Below are 23,883 nucleotides of genomic sequence, written 5' to 3' on the forward strand. Positions count from 1 at the left end.
GCTGTAGGAATTTTAACGTCACATGTCTGTGATTGACGAGAGCGTAGCTTTGTAATTGATTTCCAAACTAGGAGAGTAAAATAAAAGTACGCCCTATTTTCTTTCTGTAGCACTAAAGACTAGCATTGTTAATGGATGCACGGCATCTCCAATCTGTATATTTTACAACAGCTTTTGCTTTAAAGCATTCAAGACTATTCAGCGAGTATGGATAATTGCTAAATTTATTAATTTACAAGTAGACCACTTTCACTATTCAGCACACAGATACACTCATTATAAGCAATAAGCATAGTCAGCAAAGATTGAAGCGAAACAATAATTAACGTTTGGTAATGTGATCCTACCGAATGATATCACATAATATATAATCGTGTAATTGAAAAAGAATAGTACATTTCGCTTAAATATATACAGTGCAATTTGAAAGTATTTCAGTGAGACCTATGATTAATTGGATAGACACGAATATAAACAGATCGATGTATTCAATTGCTCCAGTCATGATTTCACTTTTTATGTATCTTATAGAAATATCATTTACATAGAAATTGTTTTAAGCTTCGTAATCTTATAGCATAACAAGTTTATGCAAACAGTGATAATGCTATAGTCAAGTGCAATATACGAGTAAAATCAATTAGCAACCTTCATCTCTTCAATTTTGGAGTTATTGAGCTTTTTGTAACACTCAAAACTGCATAATGGTAAATTTAATTTAGAATCAGCATACCGGCGAAAATTCTTACAACCGTCTACTGTACATAATTCTCGTTCTTTCGGGCTGTAAATATAATTGTTGAATGATGAGTATCACCTTACTCGAATAGTAACCATGGAAAATGTTATTAACAGATTTAATCATCAAAAGTCACCGCGTTCATGGCAGAAGCAAAAGTAGAATAACAAGAACTCACATTTTTATGGTCTGAGCGATCATAGGGAATTCTATGTTTTCAGGAAAGGATAAGCTAAAAAAATTTACACGATTTGTATAACGGATTCTTGGAATATCTTTACTTCCCATAGACTTCTAAAAGTGATAATATAGGAATTTTATAAGGGATTAGGATGAAAATAGTGTATCATCTAATCCTACTTTTAAGTGTATATGCGCTATTTGAGTTAAAGTTGCACATATCATAATGCTTACCTTAGCTGCATCTTTTCGAGAACGACTAGCTTGTTTGTACAATAATTTATCAATAGTTTGGGCCTATCATAAGTAAATAATTTTAAGCTGATTCTTATCTCAGACAAACATCAATTAATTACTTATGGCTTTACTGTTAGCCAATATAAACGTAAGTAAAGTGCCCTAACTTTATTCTGTTCAATTTTTTTTGCAATTTGTAACTTTCTCTTTGTCGCTCGCTGTTGCTTCCGTTGTAACATTTCTTCCGTTACCTCTTTGCTTTGCTTGCGTCCTAGTTAAGAAAGTGGGATGTTAACTTAGAATAGATCTTTCCAATTTTCTTAGCCGTTTTTATCAAGTGTAGTAATGCATATTACTATTAACTAATTGATTACCCATAGGTAGTTCTAGTAAAGGTTCTACATATTCTACTTCTCCCATCATCGCTCGCTAAACGTAACGATTGAATAAAGTCCAGATAATTTCAATAGTACAATAGTCCATCTTTATAATTTTTAAACAAGCACATAGTCTCACTTGTCTTGCAGTCATCATGGATTTCTTCCTTGCAGTTCTGACTCTTCCATTTTCATCTAAGTCTCCGCTTTCCAGAGCAGCAAGCCATTCGTCCTCACTTATACAAATATGCAATGAACGAATGATACACGTTGACAATGGTGTAAAGCAGAAGACAAAATTAGATTTCTATAAATAAATATAGCAGTTGTTCTTGGACTATAAAGGGCTGCTCTTCTACCTGTCTCCATTTTCTACATTGACTTCTTGGGATTTTTCATCTGCAGATGCTGTTCATATAGATTATTTCATTAAGCCATAGCTATACATTTTTGGCAATACTGGCCTTATAAAATTGTATTAATTATGCTATGTACAGTATACTAAAAGATAGAAAATAATGCATTTTATGATTTTACCATAATGTTCATCTTCGTGTCTTTCGCTATTAGCACTGTAGACCTCTATATCTTCCTCTTCTTCAGATACCATAAACTCTCTAACCCTGTGATACAAGATAGGAGTCTATCTTAATTTATTCATAAAACGCTAGTATTTTAGGAGCCCGATTTACAGTATACGGGCGTAAAACTCTAGTTTATGAATGATTGTACGTTGTTATGCAGTTTATTCAATTTCGCGAGATTTTAGTGCAAGGGGCTAGTGTACCTCTCATGATAGTCGTTTATGACAGTAAATGCACTATAAAAGAATTGAAATAATTTAAATCCTGCAATTTTTTAATGGGACAAACTTACTGTGCGTGGGTCGTAGCTAATGTTTGGCCACCAAGTTTAATCTTTAATTTGACTTCTCTACCTTTACTTTCAGACGACTCTTCCATTGAGCCATGTTCTTTCTTTCTTTTATGTTTCTTATGCTTATGTTTATGCTTCTTTTTATGAGTTGGTCCTGAATAAGATAAAGCTAAGCTGTAGTCTGATCTACCTATTTATACCTTTACTAAATCATACGGTGTAAATGATCGTATGGTAGATACTACTAGATACTATTGTGGTCAATTATAATAATTAGTTTCACGATCACTGCATCGGCATCAGGATGAGCAAGTAAAGAAATGATATGTAGTTATGCCCCAACTGCTATTGATATACCTAATTGTTTAATACAGTAAATGAAAGTATTGAAAATCTAATCTCCAACAATAGTAGAATTAAATATTACGTAGATTTGTAAATTTATCTACCAAAAATAAAAATTGACCTATCTAATGCGCTGCAATCAGAAGAGAAATACACACCGTTGATTACTGAATATCTACAGTATACGTACAATATACTGTACATACTGTACTCTATACTGTATAATAGTTTCGTCAGTCTCATGATAAGGTGAAATGGTTAAAATACTACATCGTGAACTTACTTGAATTATTTACTTCCTCTTCCAATTCTTTATTCGATTTCTGTTTCCCCATTACAGTTCTTAATGCCGCGCCAATCTATTGATGAAAATTAGTTTCAGCAACAACTGAAAATAATATTCCAATCTCTCTCTTCTCTCTTCAGTAGTCCACTAGTCCCCCTATACTGCACATTGCTCCATACAATCCGTTGATCTGCATCAATTCTTATGAGTTGTCAATTTCTAGAGCTTCTTCTAGCCGATATGGTGTGCCGATACCAGTACGGTACGGTAAGTCAATGTACTGTACACTGAGTGTACAGTACTGTATAGTATTGTACCGTAAATACTATTCAGGTGCTTGAGTACCGTACAGTACAGTACTGTGTATGGTAGTCACAAATACGGTACAGTGCAATGTACTGTACACTAGTGCGGTACTGTACTGTATGACACGGCCAGTCTGACTGTACCCTGCACTCTCCTGGTACGCGCACAGTTGGATTGAAATCTAGCAAGATTCGAAAATGGCGTACGGCTATCTATCGCCACCAACTGGAGACTAACATTGAAACGATTTACTGTAAAATTGATACACTATAAATAAGATTGCTGTTGTCACGATCGTTTACTTTAAATTGTGGCTTGAAAATTGAATTCATCCGGCTTGATTATGGAGTCAACATTCGAAGCTAATGATAATCCAGACGGTAGGTAGTATCCATATTTTGAACTTGGTGTTACAGACGGTCAAAAACTAATTTCCAAACTACACATTTATGCAATGGTTTTTATGATAGCGGGTATAAACGCATATTAACGACTTAAATTATCTTAGCCAACTGTAAAATTATGTCTTTAAACCTACTGTTAAGATACTGAATAACACTCAATACAAGAGCGTTGCTAGCTGATACTGGTTGACGTTATCAAATTAGTCAAAAATTAATCTGTAGTCTCAATTAATTACAGAATTATAGTACAGTAGTGTTTGAATGTACTGTTTCCATTTGCATATTCTCGCTGACAAAATATGGACAATGCCATTCTACGTGATGATTACAATTTCGAATGACTTATCACACTGTAAGGTAGATCATCTTTTCGTAGCAAAGATGATCACATTAGTGCGTAATACAGTATGTAATCGCTCAATAATGCAGTACTAATTCAGAATTACATACTGTATGATATTTCAGACTTCAAACGTGAAACATATTCGTTATTACTATACTTCTTAATCACAGGCCACGGCTACAAAGATGTTGAATAGAGATCCGTTAAAAAGTGTCTACCTATTTACTTCGCTTCATGTTCTAGTGATTGCTATTCCTAGAAAAGCTGTTTGTGCAATATTGTATGAAGTATAAGTATTGTACTTCATCTACTATGTACTGTACTGTATGGAGCTAAACTATCAACCTTTATTAGCCAGATTGTTATACCGCACGAGTAGATAGATACATATCAGCTCTTGAGATTTTTGTTCGTTTTATACTACGAAAATGTTCTATGAATAACGATGTGCTTGCACCCTTATTTCTCTAGTTTTTACTCCTCTATCTTATCTCGTACTTCTTCAACATTAATTGAAAGTTTCACTCACGCGTCGTGTAAATGTATCGATTAGAATTGTATAAACTTACATTATGAATCAAAGTAACTTATATACGCTCTCATACCTTTATTCATATGTCATCAACGAATCTTTACCTGTGCCTTAGTATATGCGTACTATGCGAATTTACTTTCTTTAATAAGGGAACCCTAAACTAAAAGAAGTTAAATAGATACAGTACTGTATAAATACTATACATCAATCTAAAAATGTAACAGTGTACCTTATACAGAAGCCGTCTAGACAAATACTTTCGTGGCCAGGATTGTATGGCATAGCAATTTTAATTTGGTGTAATCTTAATAACAATTTCATGTATTTAATATTAACTGCATGATCGATCACCTTACTTAGATTTGCAAAAGCAGCTCCAGCGACTGAAACAACATGAAACGGAATTAATGGAAAAAAATAGAGAACTGGAGCAAGAATTTGGTGTTAAACGTGCACAGTTTATGAAATTGTACTTGACTAAGGAAGGTAAGGTTGCTTAGAACGATAAGAAATTTTCAATCGCTGTGCTTTATCATATATTTCGGGTGCGTTGCATACTAGGCTGGGCCATTGTAGTTGGAGACTGATTACATACTTACAATAATATATTTCCTGTAAAGTGTACAGCTTTAGCTATTGTGAAACCATTGATTGATGAACTGTTTCAAATCTTTTAACAGATTAGCAATTTATTCAGTATACTGTTATACCCAGATTTTCCTTCGGCGTATGAAACTCAATAGTAATACTTCGCTATTATACGTAATTTACATTAGCAATGCAACCATATATTCTGCCCTTCTAGATGAATCATCTTACCATATTTATAACTAACTTATATAACTACTGTACAATGGGATACTTAAATTCAGCCTTGGATGTCACAGTGCTGATGATACTTAATATCGATACAATTTTAATTTTAAAAAATTTAACTGCCATTATTATTACCGTAAGTAAGTGTAAACTTGAAGTGATGAAAACTACCTACTGTTGAATAGAACAAGATTGCAACGTACAGTGCTGTGATCATAATGATAGTCACAGGACTGTAGAATATGAAATACTCAAGTTTACATTATGATTTCGTGGTATCAACTGACGAGTTAGTTAAGATCGTTTATTCCGAGATGACGTCTTCTTATGTCACATTGAGCCATTATTTTAACGCTAGCTAGTGCTACAGCATATTCCGGCATCAAACAGTGCTCCCAAAAGTTTGATATGAGATGTATTGTATAAGCAGTTAGCCTTAGTCTGCCATTATATTTATACCAATTTATTCATGCTGCAATAGAGGAACTGAAGGCTTCTAAGAAAGAAGTAGAGCAGCTGCAATCTGAGGTCTTTCTGCTAAATGACCATTCGAAGAAGATAGAAGATGAACTAAACGGTGTTAGAACAGCCGCCGCGCTTTCTGAGCAAGACAAGCAAGATGCTATAGAGAGCTTAAAACGACGTTACGAATCACAGTTGGAATCATTTAAAGAATATGCCAATAGTATGTTCATCACTATTATACAGCATAATAAATATATTTAGAATATCTTCTAGAATGAGATTGTGAATATTACTGTAGATTTTGGAAACCAGTACGTGCTAACTTTTGATGATGAACTTCATCATCAATTTTTAAGGATTATCCTATAATAATTCGTCTTTCATTAATGTTCATATTCAAAATAGGTAAGAACGAAAGTAGCACCGAATTTGAAGAAGAGCGAGCAAGACTGACTTTAATTATTGAACGATTAGAATTAGAAGTGAATGAACTGCGTAATAATGCTCGTAAGCAAAGTACCTCACCAGCGAGCATAACTGATTTCGCTAATAAAGTCATACGGCGAAAAAACAATATTGTAACTGCAAAAGGAAGAACTCCTGCATCTAACGAGACACTGGAAGATAGTATGGAAAAGGTGTGTGTATTTCATACTCCACTGCTTTTATATAGTGATATTATCAAATTCATGATGGTAGTAATTTAACAGTAATTGTGGAATAGCAAATTAATTTATATTTATTTAAAGGCACAGGAAACTGCAGATATGTTACGGTCTGTGGTTGTCCCTATGGAAGAGGTAATTAATTATAGTAGTATGGACTTTTTATAGATCAGTTTTATCTAATCTCTTCTTTGTTTAGGAAATTGCATCGCTTAGATCTAAGTTGCGAGAGACTCAAACTAAATTAAAATACTATGAAAATAAGGTGAGAGTGGCGATAATATGTAATAAGTAAACATTCATAAATTATATATATATATATAGCCGTTAATTTTAACGCTTTTATTCTCGGTACTGTTAGCAATCGAAACATCAGATTGCGAATCAAAATCTAATCGATATTCAAGGAGATTTAGAAGGTGCCAATGAAGAGGTACAATTTTACCAGTTCTTAGATTTACCACATACCAATCTAAGATTTCAGTTAATTGAATTTCTGTTACTACTCAAGTAAAAATATATATCGATTTTTAAATTAGGTTAAAGGGCTGCAGTCCTGCCTCAGTGCAGAGCGATCTTCCAGAACAGATCTTGAAATGTATGTTGCAGTTTTGAACACACAAAAAGGTTTGCTGACAAATATCAACATAACTTTTAAATACAATGATTATATGAACACAATCTGTTTTTGTACTGTATCGATTGTTTTACTTGTTAATAACCATACATTATCAATAGATGTACTCCAAGAAGAGAAGCAACAGTTAGAAGAGGAATTTAGAAGAGGTTTGTTTGCTAGAATGAGATCTCTTTCAAAATATACTAGAATATACTATTTACTATTGGCACAAGTTTCAATTGGCTTGTTTAGTGAAAGATACAGTACAGCAGGCTAATAAAGCTTTAACATTCTTGGTTACAGTATGTAGGTTGTTAGAAGATGAAAAAATGGCGGGCAATGAACTTAAGCAGACATGGAAACTTGCCAATGACGGTTTTTTAGAGCGTCAGAAATCCTTTCAAAACGAAATTGATTGTATGAAAATTTTGCTATCTCCGCAGCAGCAAGAGATACTACAAGACATGTTATATAAGAAAGATAACAAAGAATCACATCCTTCCAACTACCAAGTGTCCAGTTCAATAAATTTTGCCAGTGTAAGTAATAATCGTGTAATTATAATAGTCACTGAAAATATCCTTAATAATCTTGGATGCAGATGTACAGTACAGTATCGTATTGCAATAAAAATAAATAGGCTAAACGAATATATTTTAAATCTTATCAGCAATCAGCAGATACTGGGATAATACTTCCAAACCTGCCAATTCAAAAGAGCGAGAACAATAATAAACTCCCTCCAGTAACTGAACAGAATAATCGTAATAGCACGGACGACACCTTAATTGATTTATCTAGCACCGATACTAGTAACAGATTAGGACCTGCATCATCGTTAACGTCACTAAATGTTAGCTCAAATTATGATGAAAGGATCAAGCGAGTCCAATCAGATAATAATGTAGCCAGTAGGGATAAAAGTAAAAGTTTCAGCGTTAGCAGTCCTTATAGAGGCGATAGTGGATATTCACAGTGGACTAACGAGAATCAAATGCCTAATAAAGATAGCTTTTTCCGGAACGAATTAGCTTCACTGCAACAAGAGGTTATTAGTCCTAACTTCAATGATTGCAAGTTTTGAGATTAACAGCTACTTGGTAGTTTTCTTAACTTAAAATACCGTTTAAATCAAATAACATGCGTACTTGAATTAGGTTAAGCAGTTGAAGGAGAAGCTATCCAGCGCTGAAGCTTTATGCGATAACTATGAACTTCAACTTCAAAATTCTGAAAAGGATATCGCTACACATAGTGAAACACAGGAGAGCTTGAAATCACAAATTGAAATTGAAAAGGTAAGCAGGATGATATGGCAATATATGCTCTCTGTGATACTTGTAGAAGGTTAACATTTTACCGCACTATTTGTGAATATTAATGTTTCATAAATTCATAGAATGTTGGGAAGATAGAAAGGCAGAGACGCCTAGCACTAGAAAAGAGCATGAAAACTGCTAACGACAAGAATGATGTGCTGGTACGCGTATTTACGAAGTTTTTCAAATTCTTTTCCTGGGGCTACCGTATTTTACTTACTAATGATCTTAAAATTCTGGTGTAATAGATAAAACAATATCGTGAGGAACAAGACAGAAACGAGAGGCTATTTTCTAGTATAGAAGAAAGCTATAAGATTGCCCAAAAGCAAATAGCGGAGCAAATAGTTTGTATAATCAATTGACTGGCTGTCTTAGTAATCATTTATATATGGTTAATCTCCAATAAATCTGACTATCGCATTTTGACTTACAGAAAGACTTATCTGACTCACGAAATAAGCTGACTGCTGAAGTAAGAATTTAGCGATTGGTCGAAGTAATTCTAATATTAGAGTATATATTAATGCTATCATCTAATAAAAATCACTATTACAATCCCTAGCTTTCAATGCTGAAAGCACAGTATAGTGCATTACAGAACCAACAGCAAGCAGTTTCTAGTGGAAGTGCATCTTTATCCGCATTATCTCAGGTATTCTTTCACTATTTAATCGAATTATTTGTGAATCCTAGCTAACTATAATTTTCTTTTTCGATAGGCACAAAGCAATTATCGAGAAGAAATTAATCAATTAAAGCAACAATTAACAGTGGAACGATCGAATTCTAAAGCTGTCGAAACAAAGTTAAAACGCGAAGTACTGTATTAATCTTAACCCAAGATATATTAAAATAGATTTTTAATAACAAAAGTTCTTTTTAATAGATTGACTACTTGACAAAAGAACTGACATCTTCATTATTAGATGGAAACCGAAACATTTCCCCAAAAATTGCTTCTCAAGGTGCAATTGTTGTCAAAATGCTAGTAACATGTAATTAGGCGAGATAGTAGTCGATCTTCAATGATATAGATGTTTGGTATTGATAATAGTAGTATTGTTACTGTGTTAATAACTAGCGGTAACCCAAATAATAACATTTGTAGGTGTCTCAGAGTTTGATCCTTTCGCAGCAGTGTTCCCTAATTCATTTGTAAGTAACAGCTTATGGAATTTAATTTTGCCATAATAGACTTTAACTGAAAAAGGATATATCCACACTTATTAAAGGTAGACAGTAATATGATACAATTGTTTAGAGCAATTCCAGCGTAGCAGAGAAGAAACAGGAAGGTGATAGTCATGCTGATGTTGAAGGCTTTTTGTATAGCAAACCTCAGTTTGAAACTGGCGAGGTAAGATATTAAATACATAGTATACCTTATGTTCATAATAATTAATTATCAATACGTGGTAATAATATAGTTAAAAAAACTTAAATCATTCCGAGATGTATGATATAACAGTCGATGTATCTTCCTTACAAGCAGCAACTGACTGCAAGGATGCTAAACTTTTTTGATCATATAATGCTTAGGAGAAATCGGAAAATGAACTCCTCGATTTAAGACAGCATTTACTTGGAAACCCTTAAATGTACATATGTTCACACTGTAATATTTGGTAATTTGCTAATGAAAAAATTCGAGCTATCTATGTTATACGGTGATAGGTACGAAAGATAGATTTTATTTAATAATTGCATCTGAAAATGACCTAGCTATACTAACAATTTTATACACTATTTTTGTCAAATTATATTACAAAATTATTAATGCATTTATACGTCAAAAGAAATTTGATACCTTAAATTTCTCAACATAAATTATTATTCAATACCATCAAGTATCTGAATTAAAAATTATGACAGCTTTTGACTTAGTAGTTACGAGTCTTCTAATGACTATGTGCAATCGTGCATGTGGTATTAGCTACAGCTATTGTTAGGATCGATTATTAGTTAATACCATGCATTATATTATGTACTGTAGATAAACTGCAACTGTTGAATACTGCCATTTACTATAGGCGATAGTAATGTATTTAATTATACTTCCTGCACTAGCCTCTTAAAATTGTTGAAATACTACGGTTGGTTCCATATTTACGAATTATTACAATTAATTATAGGTTTGTGTCCTAAGCGGTGTGATATTTTACATATAATATCTTATGAAAACTGCGTTTATCTAAAATAGATACAACCTAATATTATGCCTCAACGCATTTTAGCTCATTACAATCATTACTACCACATTAATTGCATACAAGTATATATATATATATATACATATCCAATACATGCATACTCGCAAGTTCGCAATATAACAATATCTAGGAACTAGTATATACTACAGTGCTCGATGATATCGAAGACTGTGAGTATTTGGTATGTATAGGACATCGTTGCATCGTCAACTTACTTAAATGAATCAGCCTTTATACTTCCTAAAGCGTTCTACTTCACAATTTTAGTATACTACAATGAAATAAACAAGTTTAAATGCTACTCTTTTATTATAATTATCGGTAAAAATGACCATGATCTTTATGTAACTCTAGCAACTTAATGTCATTAAATGCGTTTTAGAAAGTGAAATAAACTCTTGTTTTTATCATAATTAAAGGATTTAGGCCTTTCATTCTCCTCTAGAAAGTATGCTCCATTTTATCATATGCAAAAAATCGCCTACTTAAAACTAAATTGAATAAAATTAAACTGTAAAATAGTATTTCATTAAAACTTCTCATTTGTGATACTGTAAGTACAAAGGGAGACACAGTAAATATTCCTTAGAATTTATCCGAAGCGCATGTACACGAGTAGCTGCCTATTTTACGTAACTTCATTTCAATATTTATTTTGAATGATTGCCTCTACACAAAATTCGCAAAAATACAAGTCAAGTTCCCATCAAGTAACTAATCATCATCTTGCCGGGGCATCTAGATAGTGAATATAGTGTGCCATTACTTGCTTTTGTCAAAAATTTCTGCCAATGAAGCTCTAACCGAAGATCACGAAGAAAATTAAATATAATTACAGATTATGTATGAATAGCCAAGAACAGTAACACCCTGAAATGTTAAATAAATTCTTACTTTGCATCATCAACTTGCAGCTGCAGTCGTTCCTACAATAATTAATGATCACAACATTTAGATATTACTATCTAAGCCGGTATTCTTAACATGTTTAAATTTTAGCACTTTATTTCAGTAATAGCGCTTCACATGGCAAACATAGCTTATATTGCTGCACTGTTATAAATTTCGTTAATGCTGTCCAAAATCGCACCTTAATGGTTTCTGAAGTTGCTCTCCGTAAGCGACTAGTTAAATCTATAATAGTAGCTTTGAGACCAGTAGCATTATACCAAATGCGTATTGATCTATCATTTCCACCAGATGAAGCTAAATATTTGGAAGATGGGTGCCACTTTATTGCGGTCAACACTTCTGCAGATAGAATTTGCAATGGTACTATTACATATTAAAATTTTACTTATGAATAATATAGTGAATGCTTCTAATTACCAACCAGCATGCACATTGTCGATACTTTCGTCTAATTTTGCGTCATACGCAAAGAAGAAATCTATCCTCGTCCCAGAAGCTATAGCAACTGTTCGCGCATCTGGTGACAGGGCTATTAAACTAAAACCTTGCGTATGGCAACTTCCGGTCATCATACAACGCGGATCTTGATCTAACCTGTAATGAACTGACAACAGAATTTTTTATCACATCTCTACAATGTATAAAATTTAATCCAAATAGCTAAATCTGAATTTATTTATTGTGTACCACTGATATCCCAAATTTTCCAAAATCCATCCTTAGAAACAGTAGCCATTCTGTATATGATTATAATGAAGATAGTTCAATCTTCTTTGAAATGCATGATATGAACTTACGAATACATCAGTAGTGCCAACTAACTTTGAAACATCATCAGAAAAATTAAATGAATAAACGGCTGCCTTATGTCCTTTTAACTCCATGGCCCTCGAAACCTTAAAGCAGTTCGCGTGTGTATTAATTTAACAGTAACCATACTTTAGCAGGAATCGTCTCGCACTATACCTTAGAGTATTCGTCTGATTTAGTAAACTCGACTTCCCATAGTTTAACATCCGAAATAAATCCTTAAAAGGTAATAAATTAAAATTAGTTGATTGATGTACGATATATATCTATCACTACAACACACTTTGAGTTACAAGGAATAATATCACTAATAATAACAGCCTAGTAACTCCAAATGGCGCACGAAGGCCACTCTACCTGAAGTAGCCACGAATTTCCCACAAGGTGATATCGCTGCATATGTATTTACAACCTGCAAGGTATCAATTTGGCAAAGTACTTCCCCTGCAACAAAAGTTTTCAATCTTTAAAATATGCCTACTTAAAATATTTAGTAAAGCAATAAACCTTTCAAACTCCAAATGATCAAAGTAGTATCTTTTGAACAGCTCATAATATATTTTCCTGTTGGCGCAATGTTCAGCGCAATAATTTCTTGTTTATGTTTCTATAAAAGTAGAGATTGGCTTAATATGATGATAAAATATCCCTCTATTTATAATGCGATACACTTGTAAGTGCTAACTATACCACTGGAAAATCATAGGCAGGTGTAATTTCACCGGATCCATCGGCTTTTTTGCCAATTTTGAAAACTCGAATAGTATTTTCTTGTCCAAGGGAAACAATGAACGCTCTAAATGTCATTCATTTTTAGTATGTATAAATCATATATAAATACAACCTTACCAGAATAATTACTTGACATTTAAGCAGGTATAAAAATACTATATCAAAGTAACAGCGAAATTAGTTTGAAGCATTACAGTACCTTATATCAGGGCTGACACTTATTCTTGAACCATGATCTAATTCCACATTGACTCTAAGATACCTAGTAAAAGATACACACACTCTTTACTTCAACGCAATCCATTATAATTACATAGCAAAAATGATATTGTTATCATGCCTGGTAAGTAAATCAACAAGCTAAGCAGATTACTTAGGCATATTCAGTATACTCGTGTTAGCAATCACATATTCTATTCTACAATTGTATAAGCAATTAATATCGTATTTTCTTGAGTAAAACACAGATCACTTAATTTTCATGTTTCTTATGCTGCAATAAGTACAGCATACAACCACTTATTACATACACAAATAATTATCATATTTATTGCTCTATAATGTGTAAATGTATTCAATAAACAGTTCCACAATTAATTTTAAAGAAAAAACGATGAATCAATATCTGACTTACTTATGTTCTTTATTCTTAAATTCTTTAACACTCCATAATCTAACGCTGCGATCTTCATTAAGTATATCATAAAGATCATCATTCGGTTAAGTTGCAATATGAATAGTGAGTATTTATAACAACAAGCTGTAATCGCTTTGTTTGCATAATATGCTTGTATTTCTACTTAGTAGCCGATAAATACAGATATTTCGTATATTATATCGCAGAACTATTGAAAACAATGCACACTAATAGCTATAAATTTTGCTCAGATATGAACGGCATGAATTTAAGTCTAACACAGACTACAGTACTGACTATTTCAGTTAGCGCTAGCAAGTAAATCCAACCATAGTGAGTCATAGTATGAAAAAGCAGTGATATATCACTACAGTATGACATACGAATAAAAATTATGTATGTTCAATATCTTCCAGACTATATTGCCCATTCAGTTAAAATCTTAACTACTGTACTAGATGCATATGTCAGAATGATCTAGTCTCCTATTTAGAGTTAAAATTATTGTTACGGAACAATAAGTAAGTTGCCCGTCATTCAACATTGCCATTGAAAGCACTTAATAGCTTTTAAAGAATCGAAAATAACTAATCTGATAGGTGGTAGAGCTTTAGGGTATTATCAGACTACAGTAAAGTCTGATTTAAATTAGCCTTATCCGCCATATCCTGAGCAGGAAGTTAGCATAAAGCAAATTTATATCTTATCCTATTCAGTAAATTAAGTAGCAAAAATAGCTTATTTCAATGATACAGCATCTATAGGTCCTAAAATCTACGAGTGTTACACGATTATCTAAAGCAAAGCTAATAGTAATAATATAATAATCAATGACATGCAATCTAATAATGTATCAATTTTAGTAATCCACGTCAGTAGCAGATACTAAAATGAAAAATTACGCCATTAAAGCAAAGGCAATTTTCCATGAGCCGTGAATCACCCGTGATGGGGAATTCATTTATTCAAGGGCTGCAATGAAATCATTAGCTCAACTACAGTATCTAAATTTTAATTTATACAGTATATACGTACATTACCTTCAGATGTTGATGCCAAGTATTTAGCATTTATACTAAACTCAATATCGATAACATCGCCAGTATGACCTTTCAATGTAGTTAATAGTAATGGATGGGATAAAACTGGAGGGCTGGGAAATTTTTTACCGCTAACATGTTTGGCTCTTTTTTTACTAACGGTTGCACTCGAATCACCAGTATTATCTTTCTCCTGATTACTACTCCCACTATCAAATAACTTATCGTAAGTTTGGCGTTCTATCCTCTCCTTACTTTTTTGTTTATAAATACAAATAATTGTAATAACTATAGCTATAACGGCAGAAAATATAGCGATGGGAACATGCAGTATTCCTGTTTCAGCGTCGTAGCCTGCCATTTTATCCCAACTTTTATCCCAACTGGCACCAAGACCAGAGTAAAATGCACAAGGCTTCAAACTAGCCTGTCCCCATAATTCAGTGTAAGTACTGTACTGTACGGTTGTACTACTGTACAGTACAGTAGAGCATTGGAGCACAGTACTGTATTGTTGTACGGTGTACAGTACTGTATCCTACTGTACTATGTACTGTGCATGCCAGGTGTACAGTACAGTACAGTATGCTTATTATCAAAGATTGAAGGTCCAGCTTGACCTCGGTGCAAAACGAAGTATACTGCATTCGGTCGCCATGGCAGGATTAGCAGGTAATTATATTATTGCAACCATGGATCATATCAGTTGTGACGATTTCTTATCCATATTAACAATATGAATATTCATCAATTGTTTCTTTTAACTGCTCCATTAAATATGTATACATACAGCACAGTATAATTAATAATTGAGAGCTTCATGACACCCTGTGAACAAAAACTAGGTAATCTCAGCTTCCAGCTTTTGGTCAATCGATTAGCTTAATAATACACAAACAGTAAAGCTGTAATTATTTCTCTACACCAGTATGCAATTGCGAATACGGTACCTTTTCCGACACTGATCCAAACCATTAACTTTGAAATGTCATCAACTACGTCCAGTAGAACTAGATAAATGTTAAACCAAATTTATTGATTTTTCTACTTGTATTCATGTAAGCTTGCATTCATGAATGTTAAGATGTGATCATTTCTTGTCATATAGCAAAACATTATCTTTCCACCATAAGAAAATTTGCTCGAGCCTTTGCTACCAAAACCTTCACTAGAGATAGACCTCATATTAATATCGGAACGATTGGTCATGTTGACCATGGAAAAACAACATTGACTGCTGCAATTACCAAAGGTTTGCTAAGCTATCTAATTTGTATCATCATGCCCATCTGCATAGTTGTTAGTACTGCGCAAGTGAACTGATTGATGCTATGGGCGTTCAATGAATGGAAAAATTTTTATAATATTCATGGAGCTCGTTCTACATATGATTATATCCGTAGTATTGGCTGAAAAAGGAGACGCACAATTCAAATCCTATGGAGAAATCGATAGAGCACCAGAGGAAAGAGCTCGCGGAATCACAATTTCCACTGCGCATGTTGAATATTCTACTAACGAACGTCACTATGCTCACATAGATTGTCCTGGTCATGCAGATTATATAAAGGTATGAATGTGAACCTTTGATATTAATGGAATACTGTACTGTACTAGTTTACCATCAACAAATCCGTGACTTAGCTCTTTGAATCAGAATATGATTACAGGAGCTGCACAAATGGATGGCGCGATATTAGTAGTCGCTGGTACGGAAGGCCAGATGCCGCAAACTCGAGAGCATCTCCTCCTAGCAAAGCAGGTGACAAGTGACAACATAAATGTGCTCCGCTCTACCTTCTAAAGTTCAATTGTGAAATTAATGTGCCATTCATTTTTTTAACTGCGAAAATAATATCTCTATTGTTCTTAATCAAGGTGGGTATAAAAGAAATTTGTGTTTACGTCAACAAAGCTGATGTCGTAGAGGATAAAGAGATGATCGAATTAGTTCAATTGGAGATGTTAGAGATTCTTGATGAATTCGGCTACGATAGTGAGAAAACACCTATCGTTGTGGGCTCTGCTTTATGTGCACTAGAGGTATGGGGTATAACCAGAACTTAATTAAAATCTTCGCAGCAATTTGTTTCTTCTAAGAAAACTTATGTTAGCAACCTGACCCGTTAGGGCCGAAAACCAGAACTTGGGAGGGATTCTATAATGAAGTTACTAGATGAAATTGATAGGCATATTCCAGAACCCAAAAGAGATTTAGAGAAACCTTTCCTCTTACCAGTGGAAGATACTTATTCGATATCGGGTAGAGGTACCGTTATCACTGGTAGAGTTGAACGTGGAATACTCAAGAAAGGAGATGAAGTACAATTTGTTGGTCGAAATTCTGAACTAAAGTCTATTATCACTGGTAAATTAAGACTATATCTTTGTAATCGACCTAATTTTAAATTAATAACCAACTTCCTGGGCAGATTAAATTCATGACATATTTTAATCGTTTCCCAGATCGTAAGGTAACTTCTGCTACGTAGTCAGTTGAAGGCACTATTAATCGAAAAATTCTACGCTCAGGGCCTTACGTTGTGTTACAGGTATCGAAATGTTTAGAAAAAGCCTTGATGAAGCTAGACCTGGTGATAATATTGGAGCTTTAGTTCGAGGTTTGAAGCGCGATCAGGTCAAAAGGGGAATGGTGATGGCAGCTCCAGGAACAGTGAAATCATTCACAAAATTTGAAGCTCAGGTTTGTTAAGTTATTAATCGTTGCCCGACAGTCATTAAATAAAAGAAGTTGTAGCGTAATGCATGACTAATCAATGGGTGATAACTGATTGCAGCAGCTTCTTGCCAATATCCAAATCAATAATTGATAGTAACATTTCTGTCTGTTTAAGGTTTACCTATTGCAAAAAACTGAAGGCGGTAGACACAAACCGGTGATTAGCAATTATTCTCCACAATTATTCACCCGGACTGCAGATGTTACCTGCAAGCTAATGCTACCAGATGATAAGGAAATGTTAATGCCTGGTATTTATTTTTAAAATTGACGCTACTGATAAAAATACGATTGTAATCTATAAATATTCTTAATCTGGCTTATGATTTTGTTTAATTAATTTGTTTTCATGCTATTAGGTGAAGATGCAAACATGGTAATCACTTTGCATACAGACATGCCCTTAGAAGTGAATCAGCGATTTACATTACGAGATTCAAATCAGACTGTAGGAACTGGAATTGTCACGAAATACCTTAAATGAAACAAACTGAAATAAAAATTATTAGATCAGTAAATTAAAACTATTTATACGCGTACGGTGTGCTTAAAGCTTAGTCGAGAGATCAAGATACTCTCAATTCGCTATTGCATCAGGCTCTAGTGAAACTAATAAGAAGCAGCTTTCTATTACACATCTTATGATGTTCACTAGTAATACCGTTGGTAGACATAGCACTTTGTAATCAGTCACTTATAACATAAATGTACCAGGAATTTTTAAAGAGTGCCGTGATATATATATATTTAATATTGCCAATACAATCTTTATTGCAGATTTGCAGTTTATATTGAATACAGATTATGTTAGCAGTGTATTCTTCGGCGGCATGAAATAATTCCCGGCAATCTAGTTGTAGCATAAATTTGATAGAAATAAAATGTTAAAAAAAGTTTTAAACTGATTAAATTCTGGGAAAGAGTATTTGTAATTCAAAGCGCAGTCAACAACTCCGTATTAGTGGATTGCTAAAGTTATATGACTAAGTAAAACCTATATTTAAAGCTAATTCAATTAGGGCTTATTCAACAATGATTCGCCAATATAATTTAATCAATTAATTACCAAAACGTTAAAGTCAGCTATCAACAAATATTGTTATATTTACAGTTTATCCCAGAATTTGTGTAATAATGCCTGTTCCAACAGTTGAATGACCATCTCGCAAGGTGAATCTTTGCTTTTCTTCGAGAGGTAAATCAGATTGAAGTGTAAAGGTTACTTCGCAGTCTTCACCTAACGTTAATACGGATCAGATATTCATTACGAAGTTAATAAAAGTGCTCATATTAAGTATATTAATTGTCAAAATAACCAATTGCAGATTATACGTATATGCATATACATATGCATACATACGAGTATATACTGTACCTCAAATTGCTCAGACCACAGACTAAACATGAAAGAAAAATAATGTAGTAATTTTTATACCTGGCATACACATCTCTTTGCCTGATGGTAATTCAACTCTTGCAGCTACATCAGCTGTACGAGTATATAAAACGGGTGCGTAGTTTGTAACAATCGGAGTTTTGCGGCCACCTTCCTCAGTCGATAGCATATAAAGCTAGAAGAGAGATAAATTCCAAAGAATGTGACCGTTACCAAAGTCATAAATTTTATTGCCTTCAGTTTCACGCTTCATTTACACACCTGAGCTTTAGCCTTGGTATAAGATTTGACAGTATCGGCCGCACATAGCACCATTCCTCGCTTAATGTCTTCACGCTTTATACCACGTACTAGTGCCCCCATATTATCACCAGCTTGAGCCTGATCTAAATTCTTATGAAACATTTCAATACCTGCAATTCAAGCATAAATACTCGTGTAACTCCTACATCACAAATTTATAAAGGCGATAATATTGGTGATAAATCATGTATTCATCATAAATTACAGTACAGTATTGTTAAAGTACCTGTAATTACTGTTTTTATATTGGATTTTTTGCCAACAAATTCTGCATCACTTCCTTTCTTAATAATTCCCCGTTCTAAACAGCCAGTAACAACGGTCCCTCGACCTGGAATACTAAACACGCCTTCAACTGGTAGTAAAAATGGTTTATCTAACTCTCTTTCAGGAATAGGTATGTGAGCATCTATAGCTTCCATTAATTTTTCGACAGACTTGACACCGAGCTCAGGATTTCGATTCTATTCATTTACAAAATCAGATTCTTTAATGTTATTGATATCTTGTATCATAAAGGTACCAAGATACGCAGATTTAAATTAGTGAATAAGTAAAGCCTTCCAACCTCTAGAGCGCATAGTGCCGATCCGATGATAACCGGAGTGTCCTCATCATAACCATGTTCTTGGAGTAAATCTCTAATTTCTAATTCAACTAGCTCAAGCATTTCGTTATCGTCAATTGTATCTGCCTTATTAACATAAACTACCATATGTTTGACACCAATCTAGGAAAATTACGGCAGAAATGTTAAAAAATTTAGCAGTATTGGTAACTGATCAGAGGAAATTTCGTTACGAAATGCTGTGGTAATTAAGAAAAGGCATTACCTGTTTCGCCAACAAAACATGTTCTTTAGTTTGCGGCATAGCACCATCAGTTGCTGCAACAACTAAGATAGCTCCATCCATACGAGCAGCCCCAGTTATCATATTCTAAAAAATAGATTGTTACCAATGTTAGGGTGCAACTGGGCAGCGCTACTTATATGCACATACCTATATCATATTGTATATATTATAAGTATAATTGGCTATTTCAGTTAGACATTATATAAGTGTACTGTATAATTAATATAGGCAATGCTTTTTTACTATTACTAAATGTTAAATAATTTTATACAATGAATCCAATCTACTTCGCACCTTTATGTAATCGGCATGACCAGGGCAATCAATATGTCCATAATGCCTTTGATCGGTTTCATATTCTACGTTTGCCGTTTTAATAGTAATTCCACGTGCTTTTTCCTCAGGTGCATTATCGATTTCATCGTAGGCCTTATACTTTGCCTGCCCACGCTCTTGCAGTACTATTTTGTAAAAGAAAGTTTAACCCCTTATTTTGTAATCCAAGCAGGTGTTTGAGTAAGATATTTATTTCGTATTTAGTATATAATTGGCGAACTGCTGTAGTAGCTTGACGGTATAATATATCCTGTATTATTATATTACTATCATTTTTTGATAATTGATAGAGTATAATCGTACGATATTCAGTAAAATATGGGAATGATCCAATGTACAGTAGAGTGCAATACGAGGGTAAGTTTTTATTATACTCGTAATTGAATTCTCTTACATTTAGTTATTGCTGCCGTTAAGGAGGTTTTGCCATGATCGACATGGCCAATGGTGCCAATATTAATATGCGGTTTATCCCTGGAATAAGTCTTCTTGGCATCTGCTGACATTGCCCGAACTGCAATTACAATATTACGAAATTTAATATATATCTTAATGTATAAGTCTAACCACGATATGTCGCCTATTGCAGATATGCCTATTCTTCATTTACTGTAATAGCGCTCTATTCATACTACTTTGATAAAAGTTAATGAATAAGTGGAAAAAATATTTCACATTATATCTTTTACATCTTTTTATCTTTTTTTTTATAGGTTATACAATATTGCCATGAAAACGTATACACGTTCGTAGTGTTACAATATGATATACGTCCAAAATAATGGTACAAGCTGCGCATTGATACATACTCGTATCTACGACTGTAAACAGTATCTTAACATACAGTAAGCAATTCATTAAGTAATCGTTGTTACAGTAAAGTATGCGTATATCCTTTACTTGCAATCAATTTCACGGAGCACAGGTACACCTGTTAACTATGACTCGTGCGTACACGTCATACGGTATTCAATATCAACTAGAAATTTGTAAAGAAATAGCAAATATGTATAATTGTGTTATACAGTACCAGCAATATTCCTAAGCTTGCCGTTCAGGAACGAAAACCTATGGGCTTGATAAGATATAATTGATAACAAATTAAAATTATACCCAGCAATCTACAATATCAGTTTACATTTTACACGTGCTACAGCATCTCTCCAAGATAGTTGATAGACAATACAGTACAGTACTGTACATTCAACACGCTCTATGGCGAAAAAACATGGATACTTTCGATCAAGATTCTATTTTGTTTAGGCCAATGTTATAAATGTGTGCAAACTTTGGAAGCATAGAAGTCAGAAGATTGCATAATACTGTAAGGTTAGTACAATAGTATCGCAGTGCAATATACAGTCAACATAGTCATACAGAAACTCCTTAATGAAACTGTTGATCCTCATCCTCTCTCCCTACAATACAGTACAGTAAAGACAACATACGGGCATACATTCTGTCGTTGCCAACTTTGTAAAAGTATTTTACACAAAATACAACACTAGCAATGGACGAAGAGATCAGTCGATTTTACACACGTTGCATGCTCTACGATGTACAGTACCTATCCTACCTACTGAACCAGCCCGGCAAGTTATGGCTCCTAATTGCAACGCTAATGTTGTTGTCATGATGCAGAATGCAGACGGAGCTGCAAGTTACTCTATTACGATGAAGGATAAAGTTGTAGCTTTGATAATAACCAGCTCGAAACCGGTAGTAGTTATTAAATGGCCGACCACCTGTACGACAGTTTGTGACGATGAAGAACTTCAAGATCAGAACCAATGATTTTTATGGTACTATACAGTACAGCGTGTGCAGTAGGGTACAGTCACGATATATTAATTAATCGAACGCTGATGTACTGTGCCGTACATCATACTGTACACTATACTAAAGTTAACGGCTGTTTGTTGCCCAAAATGTGGAGCTGATTGCGGTGCAGTACATGGACTGTACACCGTACAGTTAGTACTGTACGATGTGAGCCAGTGCTATTAGGCAATATAAATTGTAGTAGAGCTGCAAAATTTGCCTCAAATTTTATATTAGCTTACAGTACTCTTACTCTAATTCCAACTGGTTCACACTGATGTGAGCCAGTTCTATTTAGACTGCTATTAAGCAAAATAAATTGTAGTAAAGCTGCAAAATTTGCCTCAAATTCTATACATACAGATAGTGTACTTTAGTACACACTGTCATACTGTACACTATACTAAAGTTAACGGCTGTTTGTTGCCCAAAATGAGGAGCTGATTGCTGTGCAGTACATGGACTATACAGTTAGTACTGTACCGTATTGTACTGTACGATGTGAGCCAGTGCTATTAGGCAATATAAATTGTAGTAGAGCTGCAAAATTTGCCTTAAATTTTATATTAGCTTACAGTACTCTTACTCTAATTCCAACTGGTTCACACTGATGTGAGCCAGTTCTATTTAGAGTGCTATTAGGCAAAATAAATTATAGTAAAGCTGCAAAATTTGCCTCAAATTCTATACATAAAGATAGTGTACTTTAGTACACACTGTCATACTGTACACTATACTAAAGTCAACGGCTGTTTGTTGCCCAAAATGTGGAGCTGATTGCTGTGCAGTACATGGACTGTACAGTTAGTACTGTACCGTATTGTACTGTACGATGTGAGCCAGTGCTATTAGGCAAATTAAATTGTAGTAAAGCTGCAAAGTTTGCCTCAAATTCTATACATACAGATAGTGTACTGTACTTTAGTACACACTGTCATACTAAAGTCAACGGCTGTTTGTTGCCCAAAATGAGGAGCTGATTGCTGTGCAGTACAGTACATGGACTGTACAGTTAGTACTGTACCGTATTGTACTGTACGATGTGAGCCAGTGCTATTAGGCAAAATAAATTATAGTAAAGCTGCAAAATTTGCCTCAAATTCTATACATACAGTCATACTGTACACTACAGTATACTAAAGTCAATGGCTGTTTGTTGCCCAAAATGAGGAGCTGATTGCGGTACAGTACTGTACTGTACTGTACATAGACTGTACAGTGTACACTGTGTACAGTTAGTACTGTACCGTATTGTACTGTACAGTATTGTACAGTACAGTATAGTGTACTATAGTACACACTGTACAGTACTGCATCGATCGGACTGGAGTCGTAGTGGATTTTTTCGGGTACACCGTACACTGTACTGTATACCGGTAGTCCATGACGTAGTACTGTAGACGGTTCAAATTTCCTTACGAATATTCTCGAACATTATCTGCCATTAATTTATTTTGCCTTAGACTTCGTGATTAACGATTAATAATTTCAATCGGTATGCCAGATATTAAAGGTGTAAGGAAATCCGTAATAAGGCCTGGCAATGGTATTCCATTGGAGTTATTCACCGGTAGTAA

At 34.0% G+C, this 23,883-nt stretch overlaps 5 protein-coding genes across 5 annotated transcripts; 2 read left to right on the top strand and 3 right to left on the bottom strand.

The window, feature by feature from the left end:
- Window positions 1-636: 636 nt before the first annotated feature.
- On the bottom strand, window positions 637-3,089 carry TRIADDRAFT_59046 (uncharacterized protein; the record flags this gene model as incomplete). Its single annotated transcript, XM_002115128.1, has 11 exons — window positions 637-784; window positions 918-1,033; window positions 1,154-1,216; window positions 1,324-1,427; window positions 1,531-1,585; window positions 1,673-1,769; window positions 1,893-1,941; window positions 2,071-2,156; window positions 2,321-2,353; window positions 2,410-2,563; window positions 3,038-3,089. The coding sequence occupies 11 exons, from the start codon at window positions 3,087-3,089 to the stop codon at window positions 637-639; spliced, it is 957 nt and encodes a 318-aa protein (XP_002115164.1).
- A 600-nt stretch (window positions 3,090-3,689) lies between these two features.
- On the top strand, window positions 3,690-10,111 carry TRIADDRAFT_59047 (uncharacterized protein; the record flags this gene model as incomplete). Its single annotated transcript, XM_002114950.1, has 21 exons — window positions 3,690-3,726; window positions 4,989-5,114; window positions 5,501-5,584; window positions 5,926-6,129; window positions 6,315-6,547; window positions 6,659-6,709; window positions 6,774-6,839; window positions 6,936-7,007; window positions 7,114-7,201; window positions 7,313-7,360; window positions 7,497-7,732; window positions 7,864-8,241; window positions 8,351-8,491; window positions 8,593-8,673; window positions 8,949-8,987; window positions 9,078-9,167; window positions 9,235-9,333; window positions 9,402-9,480; window positions 9,624-9,670; window positions 9,777-9,872; window positions 10,055-10,111. 21 exons carry the CDS (start codon window positions 3,690-3,692, stop codon window positions 10,109-10,111), a joined length of 2,352 nt encoding a protein of 783 aa, XP_002114986.1.
- Window positions 10,112-11,728: 1,617 nt separating this feature from the next.
- On the bottom strand, window positions 11,729-13,443 carry TRIADDRAFT_28964 (uncharacterized protein; the record flags this gene model as incomplete). The annotated part of the gene is made up of 9 exons (XM_002115129.1): window positions 11,729-11,976; window positions 12,059-12,241; window positions 12,325-12,374; window positions 12,460-12,533; window positions 12,604-12,665; window positions 12,805-12,891; window positions 12,955-13,054; window positions 13,138-13,243; window positions 13,379-13,443. Coding segments are annotated over 9 exons (975 nt in total), but the record flags the coding sequence as incomplete, so codon positions are not given.
- Window positions 13,444-15,676: 2,233 nt separating this feature from the next.
- TRIADDRAFT_59049 (uncharacterized protein) lies at window positions 15,677-18,080 on the top strand (the record flags this gene model as incomplete). The annotated part of the gene is made up of 9 exons (XM_002114951.1): window positions 15,677-15,701; window positions 15,965-16,108; window positions 16,260-16,426; window positions 16,514-16,618; window positions 16,735-16,899; window positions 16,987-17,224; window positions 17,409-17,560; window positions 17,712-17,847; window positions 17,956-18,080. 9 exons carry the CDS (start codon window positions 15,677-15,679, stop codon window positions 18,078-18,080), a joined length of 1,257 nt encoding a protein of 418 aa, XP_002114987.1.
- A 265-nt stretch (window positions 18,081-18,345) lies between these two features.
- On the bottom strand, window positions 18,346-23,691 carry TRIADDRAFT_63365 (expressed hypothetical protein; the record flags this gene model as incomplete). The annotated part of the gene is made up of 10 exons (XM_002115130.1): window positions 18,346-18,446; window positions 18,706-18,833; window positions 19,032-19,167; window positions 19,254-19,405; window positions 19,522-19,759; window positions 19,864-20,025; window positions 20,129-20,233; window positions 20,444-20,610; window positions 20,880-20,999; window positions 23,667-23,691. 9 exons carry the CDS (start codon window positions 23,689-23,691, stop codon window positions 18,709-18,711), a joined length of 1,230 nt encoding a protein of 409 aa, XP_002115166.1. The 3' UTR covers window positions 18,346-18,446; window positions 18,706-18,708.
- Window positions 23,692-23,883: the final 192 nt, after the last annotated feature.

Source organism: Trichoplax adhaerens, genomic scaffold, assembly GCF_000150275.1.
Source record: "Trichoplax adhaerens TRIADscaffold_9 genomic scaffold, whole genome shotgun sequence".
Lineage (NCBI taxonomy): Eukaryota > Metazoa > Placozoa > Uniplacotomia > Trichoplacea > Trichoplacidae > Trichoplax > Trichoplax adhaerens.